This window comes from Uloborus diversus, chromosome 3 (genome assembly GCF_026930045.1).
Source record: "Uloborus diversus isolate 005 chromosome 3, Udiv.v.3.1, whole genome shotgun sequence".
In the NCBI taxonomy this organism is placed as follows: domain Eukaryota; kingdom Metazoa; phylum Arthropoda; class Arachnida; order Araneae; family Uloboridae; genus Uloborus; species Uloborus diversus.
Window position 1 is genome coordinate 41,856,243 of NC_072733.1, and position 18,286 is coordinate 41,874,528.

Sequence of the window (18,286 nt, forward strand, 5' to 3'; positions counted from 1 at the left end):
CCTATCCGGGTGTGAAAAGATTAAATTTAAAAAATAAATAAATAAAGATAAATAAATAAAAAACGCCACAACTTCGAATTATTATATTTCCAAAAGTAGTAGGAGTGACATTAATTTTGTTAGTGCAAATGTTAGGCAATCATGTTGGTTATCAAACTCAATCAGTTTCAGAGATCTGCAATGAGGGGGCTAGTTGTAGTTAGATAAGCAAATGGTCAACTTCTACTATTCCTCCGGGATACCATGTTTTCCCAAGCTTTAGTGCTACAAAATTACCAGATTTCAATAAGAGATGACCGTCTTTCTGAAACTGGTTGACTTGATTTTTTATGTTTTCTTTGTTTTAGTTTACGTCATCCTCAAATTATATTTCATATAAAGAATACTCGCGATATAATACATTATGTTCATAATTATGTATAACATTATGTTTATTTAGTTTAGGTAAAAATAAATAGTTGCATTTTTAATATAAATAAAAATTAAAAATTAGTATGATTGAAAAAATATTAATATTAGTATGACTATTTTAAGCTTTATAATGCACATTGCACAACACGTCCATCTGTACCTATATCCGTTTACTGTGTTTCTAATGCTTTTTAAAAAGCGATTTCGTATAAAGTATTAGAAACTCATTATTTTAGGTGTCCTTACTCCAATTTTATAATAAAATTGAAAACAAACTATGCAAAAAGCCATTTGATTTTGAAAAGTCTTTTTTTAAATAAAGCCATAACATACTAACTTTGAATGATTATATTTTCGAAAGTAATAGAAGTGACACCAATTTTTTTTTTTTTTTTTAGTGCAAATGTTAGACAAACATGTTGGTTATCAAACTTAATTAGTTTCAGATCTCTGCTATGAGGGCGAGAGTGGTAGTTAGATTTTAAACGTTTGTGTTTTAGTGAAATTTATCAAATAAAAGTTCCAATATCTTCTGGCACCTTTATAGTGATGCCAATTTTATTACATATTTTTGATGTATGCAAGTGCAGCTAGAAACTTATGTGAAAAACGTTGGTGTCCTCATGAAGGGGCTTTGAGAAAATTGGCCTTGAATATAGTAAAAAAATTCATTTTCGGTCATTTTTAAATGGAGTTTGTGGGCGTCGCCCTCGTAGTGACACCGATTTGATAGCTGTAATAGTATCTAACATGATCATAATAGTATAGAATTTAAAAATCCATGTCATTATAGGGTTGTTTAAAGCAACAAGAACTTTAAAATCTGCAATTTTGAAAGACACTCAAAAATGTGCCACGCCCCCTAAATTTCAAAATTTAATGTCCCAAAAACGGCATGTCACACAAAGCTCATACTTTGGATTTATATTACATTCGTGGTAAGAAACAATATGCGCAAAAATAAAGAAAATTAAAAAGGTCAACAATCACAACCTGCCTGATTCTTACAGACAATGTCTCTTAAGTGGCTATTTTATCTGACACTGCTACACATATACATATAAATGTAGTCCTTCAAAATGTTTCTCTCATAAAATGAAACTACTGTAAATTAGCTGTAGAGACAAAAAAAGTGAATGTGATAGATCAGGGCTGTCCAACTGGCGGCCCGCGGGAACCCTCCAACACATATTGTGTGACCCGCCAACTTCTTATTCAGCATATTCCTTTTTTTCGAAATTTTATGGTATCAAGAAACATTCGAGACTACCATTCTTAGTCAAGGCGGGGTCCTCAAAATTTCCCCTTTATCGCTCTTTTACTCCTTTCATTGTATTGGGAGAAAAAGGTGCAGGACATCTACAGGTCAAGGTCAAGCAGTCACACCCTGCGCACTGGTGTTCAAGTGCATTCCTAGAAATAGTATTGCCTCGTGTTGGTGGGAGGAGACAGGGAGGGAAGTGAAAAAGATTTCAGATAAGCAAAACCTGCCTGCAAATCGTTAAAAATAAAGATCCGCTCACTGACTCTAAGGCCTTTTTTGATTTTGAAAAAGAAAATAGGAACTTGCTCTCATCAACTCTCCACTGTCTTCCGTTGATGATATTGATCTGACTGGTTGCAACGAATGTTAGGTTCTCAGATTCAACATCAATGTTGACATTCCTGCTCTTGTAAAGAAGGCGGAACAACCTCAGTTTTCCCATTAAAATGTTAGAAAATTGTTTCATAATCCTTCTGTTTCATTGTTTTTTAACTACTAATTGAACTATTAATTGTTATTGTATAAGAGGTAGGAGGTTATTATTCAACCTTTTCAAACTGCAGCCCGCCAGGTGATCAGTGACCGAAATTCTGGCCCGTGGGCTCTGTGTAGTTGGACAGCCTTGTGGTAGATAATTGAATCGGATTACTCAAACCTTGAATCCTTCTTGAATTATTTTCTTTTGAATGTAAGCATTTTTTCTAATTGTTTGGAGCATTGTTGTTTAGTTTTTAGATCCTATAGCACATTAGTTCAGTGACTTGTAGTGGACCCAAGTTGTTGAGTATCTAAATTTAATATTTTGATTTTTTTAAAAACTTTTCTTTCCTTGCTTAGTTTACAAAAATAACTTTATAATATAAGTACTTGTTGGTTATTAAAATTATGTTTTCAAGTAGAAATTTATCTTCGGTTTTTTCAGGAGACTTAGTGATGTTTTGAAGCGGAAGAGGACTCCAAAGCGTAACAATGCAACAAGTAGGAAGGTACGTACTGAAGAAGCTCCACGAGATCCTTACATTTGTTCTGGTATCCGTGGACCCGGACGAGGAGTTTTAGACAACCACATAAATCCAATATTAGGTTCATCCATGCTTGCTTTGTCTGCATGTACGCCTACTAGTTGCCACAACTCTACTGTTGGTGCTAGCCCTGTGCTAGGCAGTATTGCAAGCCCCACAACATGCTCTAACAATCCCACTGCAGCAGCACCAGGACGAGGGAAATTCAGTTCTGCTGCTGCAAAGACCTCTTCCTTCCTTGCCAACCTGAATCCGGCGAGATGGGGTCGTTGGAGTAGCAGTTCCGCAGTTACTGGACGTTTGTCCACTCAGGTAAACTAAAAAATTTACTTTTAATGTTTAGTTTTGTGCATTGAGAAGAGCTCTTAGTTGCCTGCGAGCTGCTGCATGGGTTTGATTTTTATTTATCTTCAATAATTCTTGTTATATTATAGAACTTTAATTTTTATAGATTTTTACTGCAGTATTGTAGATCTATCATTTATATATGTGTATGTATACATACTTACAGTTGAACCTTAAAAAATAGAATCAGTGTTACAGCCGCAATTCCAGATTCAAGTACGTTCTGAATGTCGGAGATCTTATTAAATTTTTTTTAATGACATTATTATAGTTGCCAACTCTCCTGATTCGTTCGGAAGACTGCAGAATTTTTCTGTCTTTTCTGTAGCTCCTTAATGAAGTAAAAAATCCGGAATTTTCATCAAAACAACAAAATTTAAAAATAAAAAAAATCAGTGACTAGAATTTCGAGAAATCCATACAGTAAAACATTCCTAAAAACTAAGTCTTTCCATACTCATATATGAAAATTGTACTGTTGAAGCATGTCCTTTCTATTATTTTCCTTTTTAAAACTTTAATTCTCCTAACAGTGCTGTAAGATTTTCCCATTTTTTTTTCTTGGAACATCCTTAATTTTTACATGCTGCAGGGAATGCTTATTAGCACAAATGAGAGAGAAAAAGTTATTCTTCTTTTAAAACTTTCTTTTTTTCGAAATTTTTAATTGACTTGGAAAAAATGTGTATACATTAATCTGAATTTTCAAGTTTTGGGTCCTATTCAATCTTAATTTAAGTTCCTACTTATGTTTGAAAAATACCTTTTACTCTTTATTTTTTGTAGTTAACTTTATTCATGCTCAGTTTTCTTGATTTTGTGTAGAAGTCACCCTGATTTTGCAGATAAGTGTTCCTAATTTTCATCTTTCAGTGTTAGCGACTATACGTTGTAATAATTAGAACTGTTAAGATGTTTTTAAAATATTTTTTTTGCTGATGTTCAAAGAAAATATTCAGTCGCTGCTAACTTTCATTAAACTCTCATGGTTTGATTAGTTTTTTTTATTTTGTACAGACCCATCATTTCCTCTACATTATAAAATACTTTACTCATGATCTCTTTTCACTTATATTTAAAATTACATTACCAGTATTCTTTTTTAAAAATTACTTTCCAGTATAGTTTATTAGTCTCTCTCTCTTAGTTTTCTTTTAACTGAAGACCTTCTTGAAAATTTGGTCACCAGTCAACAGAGCTGATTTTGTCGATGTAAATTTCTGATGCATTGTAGATTTCTTTATTTTCGGTCAATGGCGTTTTTAACTGGAACTTATGAATTTTTTTTTATCAGACCCAGCCAAGTCTTTCAGATTTAAATTTAAAAAATATATGAATTTTAGTGGCTTGACTGTGTGTTTATATATATATATATATATCATATACATTAGTAGGTGCACTTTTGCTTTTTTTTTTATTTTGTGTTTTCTGCAGTTATTTATTAGTCTGTTTCTTAAACAGGAGCCATGCATTGTTCAGAGATCTTCAATTTATGCAAATACTTCTGGGAACAGGGACAAAATCAAAACTTGGATAAAAGAACAAGGTAATTTATTTAAATTGAATTGTGTGGAAATTATGTAAGCTGTAATTCTAGTGCTAACATCCTTATTATTTTTCTATACTTTAAAATACAATCTGTCAGTTAGTGTAGAAAGTATTTCAATATTGTATAAAATATTTTATTTAGCATCAAATGTAATTTTCCCACAATTAAGCATTTTTCTTAAAAAAATATCTGGGAGGTAGTTTTTGTGAAGGCTAGATTTTGATCCATTTTCTTCTCCCTGGCATATTTTGGACTCGAAACTTGACCTCCACTGATTTTCAAAACTCTACATTTTTGCATTTACTGATGTCTCACTCCGACTTAAGATGCCTGAAAGCAAGTAAGGTTTTAATTTACTTTCAGGTTTGTCTTTTCATTTTCTTCTAATGTTTTTTGGACAGGGCAACATTTCTTTGACAATGTCTAAACCTGTGAAGGTTTCGAAAAAGCCTGGGAAGGTGTGATATTTTAATGGGATAATTGCCGGTTTGAAAGAGGTAGTATGGGAATACAGTGAAACCTGTGTAAGTTGGCCATTCGCAGTGCACTACTTTAGTGGTCAACTTATAGAGGTTGATTTATATAATAAGGGCTGATTCCGTGCCTGAAAAAGCGGTCAACTTACAAGGATGGTCAACTTCACAGGTTTTACTGTAGTATAAAATCTTAGAAGGAAAAATCGGTGTTATTAGTTTAATATCTGTTTTTAGCATGAGTAAACTGATCTATTTTGTCATTACGATATTGTAAGTTGCATAACATGAAATTAGTTTTATCAAAGTGATTGTTTGTGATAATAATTAGAAATCTAATATTATGTAATTTATTAAGTTGTCTATGAGACTGCAACAAGTCTTAATAATGGAGAAATCATTTAAGACCAAGCAATGGAAGGAGTTTCCACTGCACTATCTAAATTTTGGGCAAAATTAAGCAATTTTTCTTTTTGAAATTAGATTAGTTTGTTATATTCATGCATATGTAGACTGTCTTAATATTTGTAAATTGTTAAATATTTTCAATTTTACTAGTGGCACAGCACAGAATCAAACACACCAGCTGATAAGAGCTCACAAGCAGTTGGCAATCTCTTTTAGGTCACAAGCACATTTGATGCTTTGTTAACTTGGTTTTTCTTTAGTTCTTTGGCGCTTTGTGACACCATTGTCAAGAAGCATTGCAAGCTAGCATAAGTGAGAACAGCAAAGTAATTCTTTTAAATTGACAATGTTAAAGTTAAGCGAAAGAACTTTTGCTTTTGAGAGTTGAATCTTAAAACCAAGTAGTCTTTTAATTTTTTTAAGTTTTGTTCAGTTATTTTGTCTATTAATCGACTTTTTTTCTGCATTGTAGAGAAAGATAACAAAATACAGTTCTTTGATGTTTTTTATCATTTTTAATGCAGAGCAGTTGAGCTTTTTACTCTTCAAAGATACATTGAAAAGTGAGGTACATTGTTTTGGTACCTAATGTTGAATTGTTTCTTTTCAGCACAAAAGTTTGATGAGGAATTTTTTAGTGTGGAGCAGCTTGGGCTGTCTCATCCTGCAATGAATGTGCTTAATCGCTTAACTACAGCTTTGGGGCTGCTTGAGTCTATGGTATTACATTTTCTTCTGCTCTTTTTTTCACTATACTTTGTGAGTTTGGTTATGAAGAATTGTTTTTCTTTCTTTTTTTTCTTAGGTTGATGGAGGATTGAAAGCTTTAGCTGATATACGTAGTGTTGTCATAGATAGTGATATATCTTCATTTGAAGTGATTCATAGTGGTCTAGTGAGAAAACTTCTACAATATCTTACTGCACCAGATTGTAGCTCTCCCCCATTTGGGGTTGTTCCGAGAGATGAGCGCTTAAGAGCTTTTCTACACATTTTTATGAGAACTCCTGTAAGTATCGTTTGTTTGAAATGTTAGTAAACATCTTTAAATCTGTAAATATTTTGATTTTAAAAAAATCTAGAAAATGTTTTTTTTTAATTCTTTTTACTTTAATATACATATTCTTAGTTAACCTGCAATATAAGATGTGCCTTTTTGCTCTTTTGTTATGCTACGCTATTGTGTGCAGATGAAAAAGTAAAATTGAGAGGGAGAAAAAATGAAAAAAATGTGTAGCTTAACATATTTACATATCAAAGACCTGGTGCCAATTGCCTATTATTTCTTTTTGTATCTCTTAAAATTGTATTAAAGTGCCTTAAGCTTCTATAAGCTCTAGGTTTACTTAATTAGGTCCATTAGTGGTAAACTGAATTGTTCCAGTTGAATTTGAGCATTATTACCACCTAATACTTTTCCTCATATTTGATCTAAAAATTCAGGAAGTTGTTTCTATCATTTCAAGATTGCCATAAATATTTAAAAAGTACAGAGAAACTATTTTTACTTTATTGATGTTTTAAAAATGACTAAATGGAAGTGAAATGCCTGGGATTAGTTAGTCATTTAAATTTTGCAAACCTATGAAATAGTAGATAAAGTACCCACTGTAGAAGAATTATTCTCAACTATAGATGAGTAGGTGGTAATCCACAATGCAATTAACAGTTTTATCTGGAAAAAATTGAAATGCCACTGATTTAGGGGCTGTGTTCTCTATACAAAAGTATTAAATACATGCTTCTTGATAGCGGCTCTCAATCTAAGGATAATTACCTTTAGGGATAAAACAGGGTTTTCTAAGTGGTACAGATATTTATAAGGATCATCGTTCGATCAAAGAACAAAATTTAATATAACTTTATCAAATCTAATTAACTACTTGTTTGGTAATCATTAGTGTTCAGTCAAAATAACATAGTGCCTTTGAAAATTGGAGTATTTAGGTAATATGTAACTTGTAACATGACCCATTTGCTAAAATTGAACCAAATATTAAACAAAACTTTTTAAATCAGCATTATCAACAGTCATATTGACAACTCTTCTATATTTGATTATGAATTAATTAAAAAATTGACTGAATGATTTGATAGATTTTGTAATTTAATCAAAAGAGAGCAATAGCTAATAGTGTTTCCCCTGGACCAGAAAAGGGGCTGAGTGCTTTCTCACAAAAGGGGCACTTCAACCGAAAATAAAAGGCAGTCTTAAAAGCACTTTATAGTAGCAGAAGTGAATTTTTTATTCATTTTCTTTGTATACTTTTCATAAACAAATACGTAAGTATTAGACCAGACGATGAAAGGGAGTGAAGTATGCAAAATATGAGCACCTAATTCTGTCGATGGATTTTAGTTTTAGCTCATAGATTAACAATATAAATCTTATTGCTCTTATTTTTGGACCTTTTTTTTTTCAACATTTCCCCTCTTTTTCAAAGAAAATTTACAAAATACAAAAGTGATGACCAGCAACAGGCTCTGGGCCCAGCTAGACTGGTCCTAGTCAATTTACAATCCCCAGTGAAGAGCAATGACCCTCTAAAAACTATCCACTACCTTGCTCATTACCACCTCTTCTGGTAAGCTGTTCCAAGGTTCCACTTCTCTGCTAAAATAATAATTTTTCCTAATATCTATGTTAGCCTGAGATTTAAATAGCTTAAAACGATGACCCCTTGTCCTGTTTTAAGTGCTAAACTTCAACCCCATAACATCTTTCATTTTAATAAATTTAAACAACTGAATCATGTCTTCTCGGTCTCTTCTTTGCTCAAGACTGTACATTTTTTAGCCTTCTAAGCCTGGAATCATAATCTAAGTGGAAAAGTCAACTTATTAGCCTTGTAGCCCGCCTTTGCACCCTTTCCAATACATTAATGTCTTTCTTAAGATAAGGAGACCAAAACTGAACAGCATACTCCAAATAGGGTCTTACCAAACTTCTATATAAGGGCAGAAGAACTTCTTTAGATTTGTTTGAAATAGATCTATTGATAAACCCAAGCATCTTATTGGCTTTGTTACTAGCAATGCTGCACTGTTGGCTAAACTTTAAATCCTGACTTATTAAGACCCCCAGATCAGTAGCTTTGTCTGCCTGACTAATGACTGAACCTTGAAAATAATAACTTGTACACTTACTTCCATGCCCTAAATGTAGCACTTGACATTTAACAACATTAACAGCCGTACCCCATTTAATTTATCAACCCACTCCGTAATATGATCAAGATCCTCTTGCAGCTGATTTGCTTGTTCTTCATTTTCTACAGTCCCCGTAACTTTGACATCATCAGCAAAACAATTCATGTTCCCAGAAATATTTTTGTGAATATTGTTCATAAAGACAATGAACAAAACAGGCCCTAACACTGATCCTTGAGGAACCCAGCTTAAGACCTCACTCCAATTAGAATAATTTCCCCTTACAACTACTCTTTGTTTCCTTCCGGTCAGCCAATTTTTTACCCAAATGAAATTTTTCCCTCCTATTCCTATATCAGCTAATTTGCTAAGTAGAGCAACATGTGGTACCTTATCGAAAGCTTTTTGAAAAAAAATGTAAACAACATCTACATGTTTCTTATTGTCCAAAGCCGTGGTAACTTTGTCATAGAAATGTAATAAATTAGGTGCACAAGATTTACCTTTCCTGAAACCGTACTGAAAACTAGTCAATAGATTATTAGTCTCTAGAAAATTTACTGTCTAAATTTTCATCAAAGTTTCAAAAATTTTGCAAACCACCGAAGTTAGACTCACAGGTCTATAATTTCCCGCACTCCCTTTAGAACCTTTCTTGAAGAGCGGTGTAATGTTAGCTAGCTTCCAGTCCTCTGGCACTGTCCCCGAGTTATAAGAAGCATTGAAAATATTTGCTATTACATCTGCTAATTCCTCAGCACATTCAACTAAAATTTTTGGATAAATATTATCTGGTCCCGGAGCCTTAGTCTCTTTTAATATTTTTCAAATGAAGTAAAATGTCATCCCTGGAAAATACAAAGTCCTCAAGCTGTACTATAGCTTGTGTCTTGTTGGTGTCAATTGTTGAGATACAGTTATCGTTAAAAACACTTGAAAAAAAGTTATTAAGAACATTAGCAATATCACTATCGTCCTGAATTAAAATTTCATGCTCATCAACCAGTGGCCCAATATGATTATTTCGAACTTTCCCCGAATTGGCGTATGCAAAAAACCACTTGGGATTCCTGTTTATGTTATTGTGCCAATCTTTTCTCCAACTCTCTTTTCTGAATCCGTACCAAATACTTAAATTTACGCCTTACCTTACAATATTGGAGCCTATCCGCACTGTAACATTTATGGAGTACATCCAAAAAAGAAATTTTATTGATTTCTTCTGTCACAATATAGTTTCTTCTAATAGTGGAAATGATGGTGGATTATTTGTAATTAAATATTTAAAAATAATTAATATTTTTTAAAAAATCATTGATTAAAATTGTATGAAAGAAAATAGCAAATTGAAATAGAATATGTGCCAGCAAAACAAGCAGTTACTAATTTTTATTTAGATAATCATCATTGATATATTTACCCGATGAAATACTAATCTGAGTTTTTACGACTGCAAGCCAGCTATTGTTCAACAATTTGACGTACATTTACAAAGTTGAATTGATTATTGGCAAAGTCAGCTTAATCCTTTTCGGTGAAATTTAGTCACAGTTAAGCTATTTTAGCTGAAGAAACATATATCAATTGGTTATAACTGTGTTTGATCAGCCTTTCTCCAAATAAATATTTGCACTGTAGGCCTTAACAAATGCAAAGCATCTGACGTACATACCACTTTCATTAAATTGAAGCCAAAGCCTATGTTTTGAGAAATCAGTTCATATCCAAGTTTATCGGCAGTTAATTTTTTCCTTGAAAAAAGTCTCTCCAAGATATTTCAAATTGTTTTAATTGTTCATTGTTTAAGTCAAGGTTTCCCTTTGGTGTCTGGCTAAGGGGCAGTAACTAACTGCTAAATACCCAAGCTTTACCTTCAATTCACAAGTCAAACTGCACCATGCTGCAGACACTTGCTGGTGAGATAAATTTATTTTATCAACCCCTTTGTTATCGCTCTCATCTTCAATGAGATGACATCCGCCTCCTACTTAATTATTCACTAATCCGGACTAAAGGGCTCTAATAAGAATGAATCTGCAGTCTCAGGATATGATAACCAGGCTGTCTGGTATATTGCACTTATAGAATGTTATGCTGGTAAAATATTGCACATGCTTTCTCCAAAGAATTTAACAGCTAAATGGAACACTAGAAGATTTTTTTTTTTTGTACGAGAACCGTCAAACCACACACTTAAACAACCAATATTTGCTAGTTTGTTCCAGTAATAAATTGCCAAGATGAGTACATTTGTCTTAATGCTGATAATAATAAAATGAACTGATTGAATTTTTGCTGCATGAAATATGATAAAACATTCTTCAATAGACTTCTAAATAGTTACATAAATTGCAATTCAAGTGCCTCTTAAAATAATATCCCTTGTTGCTTGAAACCTTTTGTTTGATCATTGAATCCTCCGCAAATGTACAGCTCGCAGCCTTTTTTGCTTGTCCATATTTTGGAGCACATTAGTATGTACAAACCAAACAAGCTGTAATTTATTTTGAATGCTTAAAAAGCAAGCTTTACAATCATCAGGAGTTTTTGTCGAATGGTTTGAAATTATGTAGTTTTTGATTATTTATCCTTTACTATGCAAACTCGACTTTAAAAATTTTTGTTAATATGTCATCATATCTGTTGAATATTAAATCTATTCTCTTCAGTTCAGGATGGTTCGAAAATTGCATGATGTTTTTGAAAAAAACTTAATTAAAATCGGCAAAAGTATTGAACCTTTTAAATTGCATTTGGTGAACAAGTGCCATACTATCAACAATTTTTCTGGGAGAGTTTTTACTACAGTTGTAACAGTCTTGAAATTAAAGAGCAAGCTGTGATTTTGGTGATTTACTATCAAGTCCATCAGGGGCAGGCTAGCTGACTTTGGCTCAGTCGGCAAAAAATATATTTTGGCCCACCTCTGTAAATCAAAAAAGTTAAATTAAACAGTGCCAAATCTCGATTCCTCTGAGGTCGAGCAAAGATGTTAAACTCAGACCCGGATCTGTGTATCCTCAGACCCTGCAGCGCGGGAAGGGGGGGCACATCATTAAGGGGCCCAAGGGCCCAAGAAATTGTAGGAAAAAAAGACAAAAACTAGCACTAAGATTTATTAACGTTGCAAATAGTATACACTGTTTGCCTCTGGGGAAGGGCCCTACAGATGTTGTTGCAGGGGGGCCCAAAATGTGTAGATCCGGGCCTGATTAAACTGCCGCTAGTTCCTATTTTCCTTTGAAAGCCAACTATGTAAGTTGGTCCCCCTAAGCAGTTGGCCCAGTCGTGGATCCCCAACCAGCGGACCTGGCCAGTCCGCTCCTGAAGTCCATCATAATCAAAGATGTACTTGCAGTAGTCTGATATCTCACGCAATAATGATATTTTGGGTATCAAATCATTGTTGAGATCATGGGTGCAAGTTTGGTGATGTGCTCAAGAGGTAAAATATTTTGAGCCACCCCCCCCCCCCCCCCCCCACATGCGTACTTAAGGAAAAATTTATGAGAATAAATGTTGTAGATTTTGACTATGGCAGTTTTGGAATCTGTGTTTACTTTGAATTTTTCCCTTTTGACTTTTCTAACAACGTTTAAAATTGTTATATGTAAGCGTTTTGATATTGTACTTCCAAAAACCTAAACACCATCAACAACAGGGGGGTTGGAAATTTTTTTTAATCCATGTTCAAAAAATTCAATGATAGTCCATTTTGGTAACTTTCAGGGAAAGAAGGGGTTTAGGGTCTCTCTTACATCAATTTTTTCAAACTGATAGTCCCAAAATCACAATATTGGGCAATCTTCAAAAATATTATAGAAAAGGAAGGGGGACGCTGGCTCTCCCCGAAATTGAAGCTTTGAAGATTTTGAAATTGAAGCTTTAAAAATGAAATTGTACTCCATCTTTCATTATTTATATGCTTTTTGAATGCATTATCGAAGGGATGGAGTTCAAGAACTCTTCTTCGGCAATATTTCAAAATTGAAATTCCAAAAATGTAAACGCGAAATAATGTAATATAGTAAATGTGTAAACGCAATTGAATTGCTAGGGACGGCCTGCATCTGAGTTCTACAGGCGTCAAAATGGTTAGTGGTTTGGTTTTAGAGGCTTCAGAATCAAAAAACTAATTTGTAATGGGGGGCATGGTTTAAGGAGCAGAATTCGAAAGGGTACTAATTATTGGGATTTTAGTAGAAACAGAAATAAGGTGGCTAATAAGAGAAAAGATTTTAACAGTTGGGATTCAAATAATCACACAGCATTAGATGAAAGAAAGATGGGCTTACTTAAGTTTTTTATACCAATGCTCGTAGTATTAGGAACAAGATGGAAGAATTGAAAAGCATTATAGTAGACGAGAGATTGGATATTATTGGAGTTATACCAAGACATGGGCTACCGAAAATGATGCTGATTTATTATATACTAGTGTTCGCCCAGTGATCGAAATTCGACCATATTCATAAATGAATATTTGAGAAAACTGGTATGAATTTAACTATTTCCAACATTTTTATTTCTGCTCTTACTCATGTTTACTGCATATCTGAAAACATACAATTTTTATACGGACACACAATAGCTCTGTAATAATTTATTCCAATTTTTCTTTTTATCAGTTAATCTCAAATGGATGAAAGGCGATATTTCAGTAATGGGGTCATTTCTGAAATTTTCAAAGTATATTTTACTGAAAGAGGGTGCTTAAAAACAAAGTATTTAACCATTTTTTTAAATAATTTGAAAAAAATTAATATTTTTTAACAACTATTTTAATCGGTGTCAGCTTGAAATTAAATTTTTGGCATCAAAAGCGATAAAATGCCACTCATTGATGCAATTAGCGCACAGCGCAAATTATCATAACCCAGAAACGCGGTGGAAGATTTTTTTATTTTTATCCACAAGATTTTAATGCAAAATAAAATCAAACAGGACCCCTATCCTCTTTACATTTAACAATATATTAGTTATGAATTTCATATCAATTGAACTTACTTTTGTTTCGTAAATATTACTTTTATTGCTTTCTTTAAAAGTTTGGAAATAACATTTGGTACTCATTTTAAAAAAAGAACAAAGCAAAAACAGCTCGAACTGAGAGAACGAAAAGATAATCGGCGCCGAAATTGTGCCCCTAGTTGCCAGGTGCGACGCTTGCTTTGATTGGATCCCGATAAAGTCATGCGCTGTATCACTCCGTGACGTCATAATCTTGCCTCACTTCTTCTCGTGCCATTCTCCTACGGCAACCTTTCCTTGGCTACATTGGCGAGATACAATTTTTTTCCTACAAAACGTGAAAAATCCAGAAGATTTTGCTCATAACCGGAAAAACGGAAAAGGACATAAAAATCCGTAAAACTAAAGACCACGCCTTATTTCCAAAATCAGACATTCAAAAACGTTTTAAAAAAACAACTGTTGGGAAAATAAAAGTTTTTTCTGCCTCAGCATAATTTTTTTTCTTATTCTATCTATTTCAGTGACTAAAAGTAGTACTTTTGATTGAAGGAAACAACCCCATTGAGAAATTGGTGTGGTCGACAAATTGCTGGCTTGAATAATTTTATTTTGGATATCATGTTGCTTTGTGCTAACCCTATGCAAATAAATATTTCTTTACTCTTTGTTTACGTATGCAAAAGAAAAACATTTTTCGTGCTGGCATTGGAAACAAAAAAATTGACGCCAATGAATAAAAAACACCAATTATCCAATTTTCGAAATCTTCCCGTATGAAATGAAGCATCAAAAATCAATTTATACGTAAAACTTCTGTGTGAGCAATGTTACTTATAAAACGTCTACTATAATTGAGTAAGTTGCTTCTTCGTCATTAGAAATATAAATTTCCAAGTATCAAATGATCGAACTCTACTCGTGTCAACATATAACTGTCCATTCAAAAACACTGGGCGTCGTAATAATAGTACAATTTTTAAAAAAGGTCGACTTTGTGATTTGTTTATGGTTAAGGGCGGTGCATGACTGATGTCACACTCTCCCCCCTTTGTCACAATGTTTTGAACTTCACTATACAAAAAAAGTCTTGTTCTTACGTTCACCCCATTGTATGCCCCTCTTTTCATGTCTTTCCTCTCCCTTGTCACAAACTGTTACTATTTGGTGAACCCCACCTTAACCCGGGGCTTCATTCGTGGACAGCCCCTATTTTGTGGCAACCGTATGCAAATATACATTTCCCTACTCTTTGTTTTTGTATGCAAAGTAAAAACATTTCTCGAGCTACAGTTGGTGCTAAAAATTTGACGCCAATAGATGAAGAGCGCCCGCCAATTTAACAATTGTCAAAATCTCACCGAATGAAATGATCCTGCAAAACTCAGATTATACGTAAAACTTCTTCATGAACAATGCTTCTTTTAATAAGTTTAATACTATTAAGTTGCCTTGTCTTCTGCCGTTAGAATTATTAAATTCTAAACAGTGAAAAGAACGAATCCTAATTGCTACATTAAAAATTGTCCATTCAAAAACACTGGACGTCGCAATAATAGTGTAATTTTAAAAAAAATCATGTTTGTGATTTGTTTACGGTTTCGGGAAAAACTAACAAATTCATTTTTCAAAATTTTTGAACTCTCTCCCCTTTGTCGCAAAGTTTCACTCTTCACCATAACCCCTCTTTCCTTTGCCACACATCACACTGTTTTTCCTAAACGTTCTTATTAAAAAAAAAGCTTGATGTCCCATTCTCCCCATTGTATGTTCCTCCTGTCATTTATTTCCTCCGCCTTGTCACGAACGGTTGCAATTTAACTAACCCCACCTTAAAGAGGGACTTCCTTCGTAGTCTGTTCCTTGCAAATAGACATTTCTGTACTCGTTTTTTTACGAATGCAAAAGGAAAATATTTCTCATCCCGGAATTTTTGCCAAAATGGATAAAGTTCGCCAATTTCACAATTATAAAAGTCGATATGAATGAAATGATTCCGCAAAACTCCCTTTATACATAAAACTTTTGTACAAACAATATTTTTTGTAAAAGTAGAAATGATCTTTGCAGTTGAATATAAAATTTCCAACAGTCAAATGATCGAACTCGATTCACGGCAACGTACAACTGTTCATGCGAAAGCACTGGACGTCGTAATAATATGCCAGTTTTATCAAAAGTTTCACCTGTTCTGTTTGTGGTGATAGCAAATGCAGGTATTATTGGGAGCTGGAACTGAAAGTCGTCCCTCACTCCGGAAAATAATTTATTTAAATATTAAAATCACGAAAACATAATCAAAATGAAAATATTTTAAATGCTTGTAGTTACCCAAAAAGCCTCAATAATAAAACAAATGCAAATATTTCATTTCTTTATGCACAAGGAGCGAGAATTGGCAACACCAGAATATTATCCAGCAATTTCTTCACGCTAACTATGTCGTGTGAAAAAGGAAATAAAAATGAATTTTCACTAACTTTTAATTGCGTCTAGCGCGTTTTCTAGCCATTTTAGCGGGTAGGCGTTTTCGAACGGTAACACCGGGTAGAACGTGTTTTAAAGTATTTTGCACGAGCTTTCCAACCAATATCAAGCTCAAAACCCTAAAATGCATTTTTCATGTAGAAAAAGCAGTTTAAAAAATGAATTGAAACTTAATGTTGCACGCTTCCAACAATGCATTTCAACAATGGAAAAGAGATAAAATTAAAATTTTTGAATTTCGCTAACTAAAAAATGCTTATAACTTTTTTCTAGTGGATTTAGGTTATCGGACTTTGGCCGCCCTGACAATTTTTTCGTTAGGAGTGTTTTTTAAAGACCTTTCCAACCATATCAAATTCGAAAAAATTGGACCATCCGTTTGCGTGGAAAGAGCCATTTAGGACGAAAATGTGTTTTTTATTAATTAGCGTTTGATTTAAAAAATTTTTATTGACACTAAAACTCATCAATAGCTACCGAACAAAAAAAGAATAAAGGAAATTGGTTCATTAACAGAGGAGAAATCGGTACCGAAAGAAAACATCTTGCCTATTAATATATAAAGATTGCTGGGTATAATTTGTTATGACAAGATAGAGTAGGTAAAAGCAGGACTGCGGAGTCGGAAGGAAAATGCCCGACTCCGACTCTAACTCCTGGATTTTGAAACGCCCGACTCCGGATTTTTTATATATTTTTAAATTTCTTTTTTTCAACTCCCTCTCTCCCTTCAGAGGAAGGGGGGAAACCTCTAAACAGAGATTGAAATATTAATTCCTTTTTATGAAAATTTCGCATTTTGTTTTTATTGTAAACGCAAGACGCATACAACGTTAGAAATTCAATTTGAAAATCAAATTTTCCAATAGTTACAAGTTAAAAAGTGAGATGACTTAATAATCCCTTTTAAAAATTTGAAAAGGATTATCTGTAATTTGCCCCCCTTTAATGTTTAATAAATAGATATTGATCAAATCGTGTGCTTTCAATTTTTGAAAGCTGTAACTTGAGAGAAAAAAAGCTTTTTTTCTAAATCCAAGTTCTTGAGAGGGGGTGGTTTGCCCCGGGTGACACCCATCTGTTAGATGGCACCTAAAGTTAATTTCAGAGTTTATAAAAGATATAAATATTTTAATTCTGAAAATTTTCGCAAATATATTTTAAATTATATTTCATCAATAAAATTTCATCGAAAATAGGGCACATATATGTCAGGAGCTAATTTTACACAAAATGCGGTGATATACAAATTTGTATGAATAGCTTTTACTATACCTATATTTCTTCTTCGCTAAATTTTTAATTTAAATTTTATTGGCTTCTTTAGAATTAACTTTAATATGAAGATTTTAAGATTAACTGCAATTATTGAGTGTTGTAATCACGAAATCATTTACACTTATTTTGTTCCATACTTTTTAGAGAGAACCAAGCTTATAGAAATAGTCTTAATAAAGAAAAAAACATTAGATTATTTCATTGAATCTTTTGGATTCGTGCTTTTGTGCCAGAACTTATTTGAATTTGCCGATCACCCTTAAACATTTCAACCTTAGCTGCAGTCCTCGACTTACAAACTTATTACATTTCTTTTACTATTTTATAACTGAGATCGAACAAAACACTAGATTTTTATTTGAAAGTGATTACTTGAAAATGTTAGGCAACAAAACCGTTTGCTGACAGTTGCTATTAGTTAAATTAAAAAGCAAGCAAACTAGGGGACGGCTACAGAAAGTTCGGTAAGCACTCAAGCTAGCTAATTGCCATAATGGCAGTTATTTTCTCATTAGTTTTTATACATGTAATCGAACCAATTGGTAGTCAGTTTTAAAACTGCACGGAGAGTCAGTGAAAAGGAAAGAAAAAAAAAGACGCCCGGAGTCGGCATATTTTCTAACAACTCGGACTTCTTTATCCCAATTTCGGTCCGACTCCAACTCCACAGCCCTGGGTAAAAGAGGTGGTGGGGTTTTATTTTATGTCAGAGATACTTTAACTTGCAATGAATTCATAATTAATGATAAACCTAATGAGATTGATATGATTTGGCTGGAGTTGATGAGCAATAAGGGCAAAAAATTACATTTAGGGAACATTTATAGGCCACCCAACTTAAACTGGGTCAAGATGAACAGATGTTTAATATTATTAGTGATATTTCAAGCAAGGGGTCAGTCATCATAATGGGAGATTTCAGTTTTCC

At 33.3% G+C, this 18,286-nt stretch overlaps 1 protein-coding gene across 6 annotated transcripts in view; it reads left to right on the top strand.

Moving 5' to 3' along the window:
• Positions 1 to 18,286, top strand: part of LOC129218440 (E3 ubiquitin-protein ligase TRIP12-like) — a 246,296-nt gene that overhangs the window by 138,037 nt on the left and 89,973 nt on the right. For 5 of the 6 annotated variants that reach the window (XM_054852706.1, XM_054852708.1, XM_054852709.1 and 2 more), the window contains 4 exons: positions 2,598 to 3,009; positions 4,504 to 4,588; positions 6,083 to 6,192; positions 6,278 to 6,481. In XM_054852706.1, coding sequence (XP_054708681.1) covers positions 2,598 to 3,009; positions 4,504 to 4,588; positions 6,083 to 6,192; positions 6,278 to 6,481 — 811 coding nt within the window. The remainder of the gene's footprint in view (positions 1 to 2,597; positions 3,010 to 4,503; positions 4,589 to 6,082; positions 6,193 to 6,277; positions 6,482 to 18,286) is intronic. The other variant, XM_054852710.1, reaches the window with a different exon arrangement.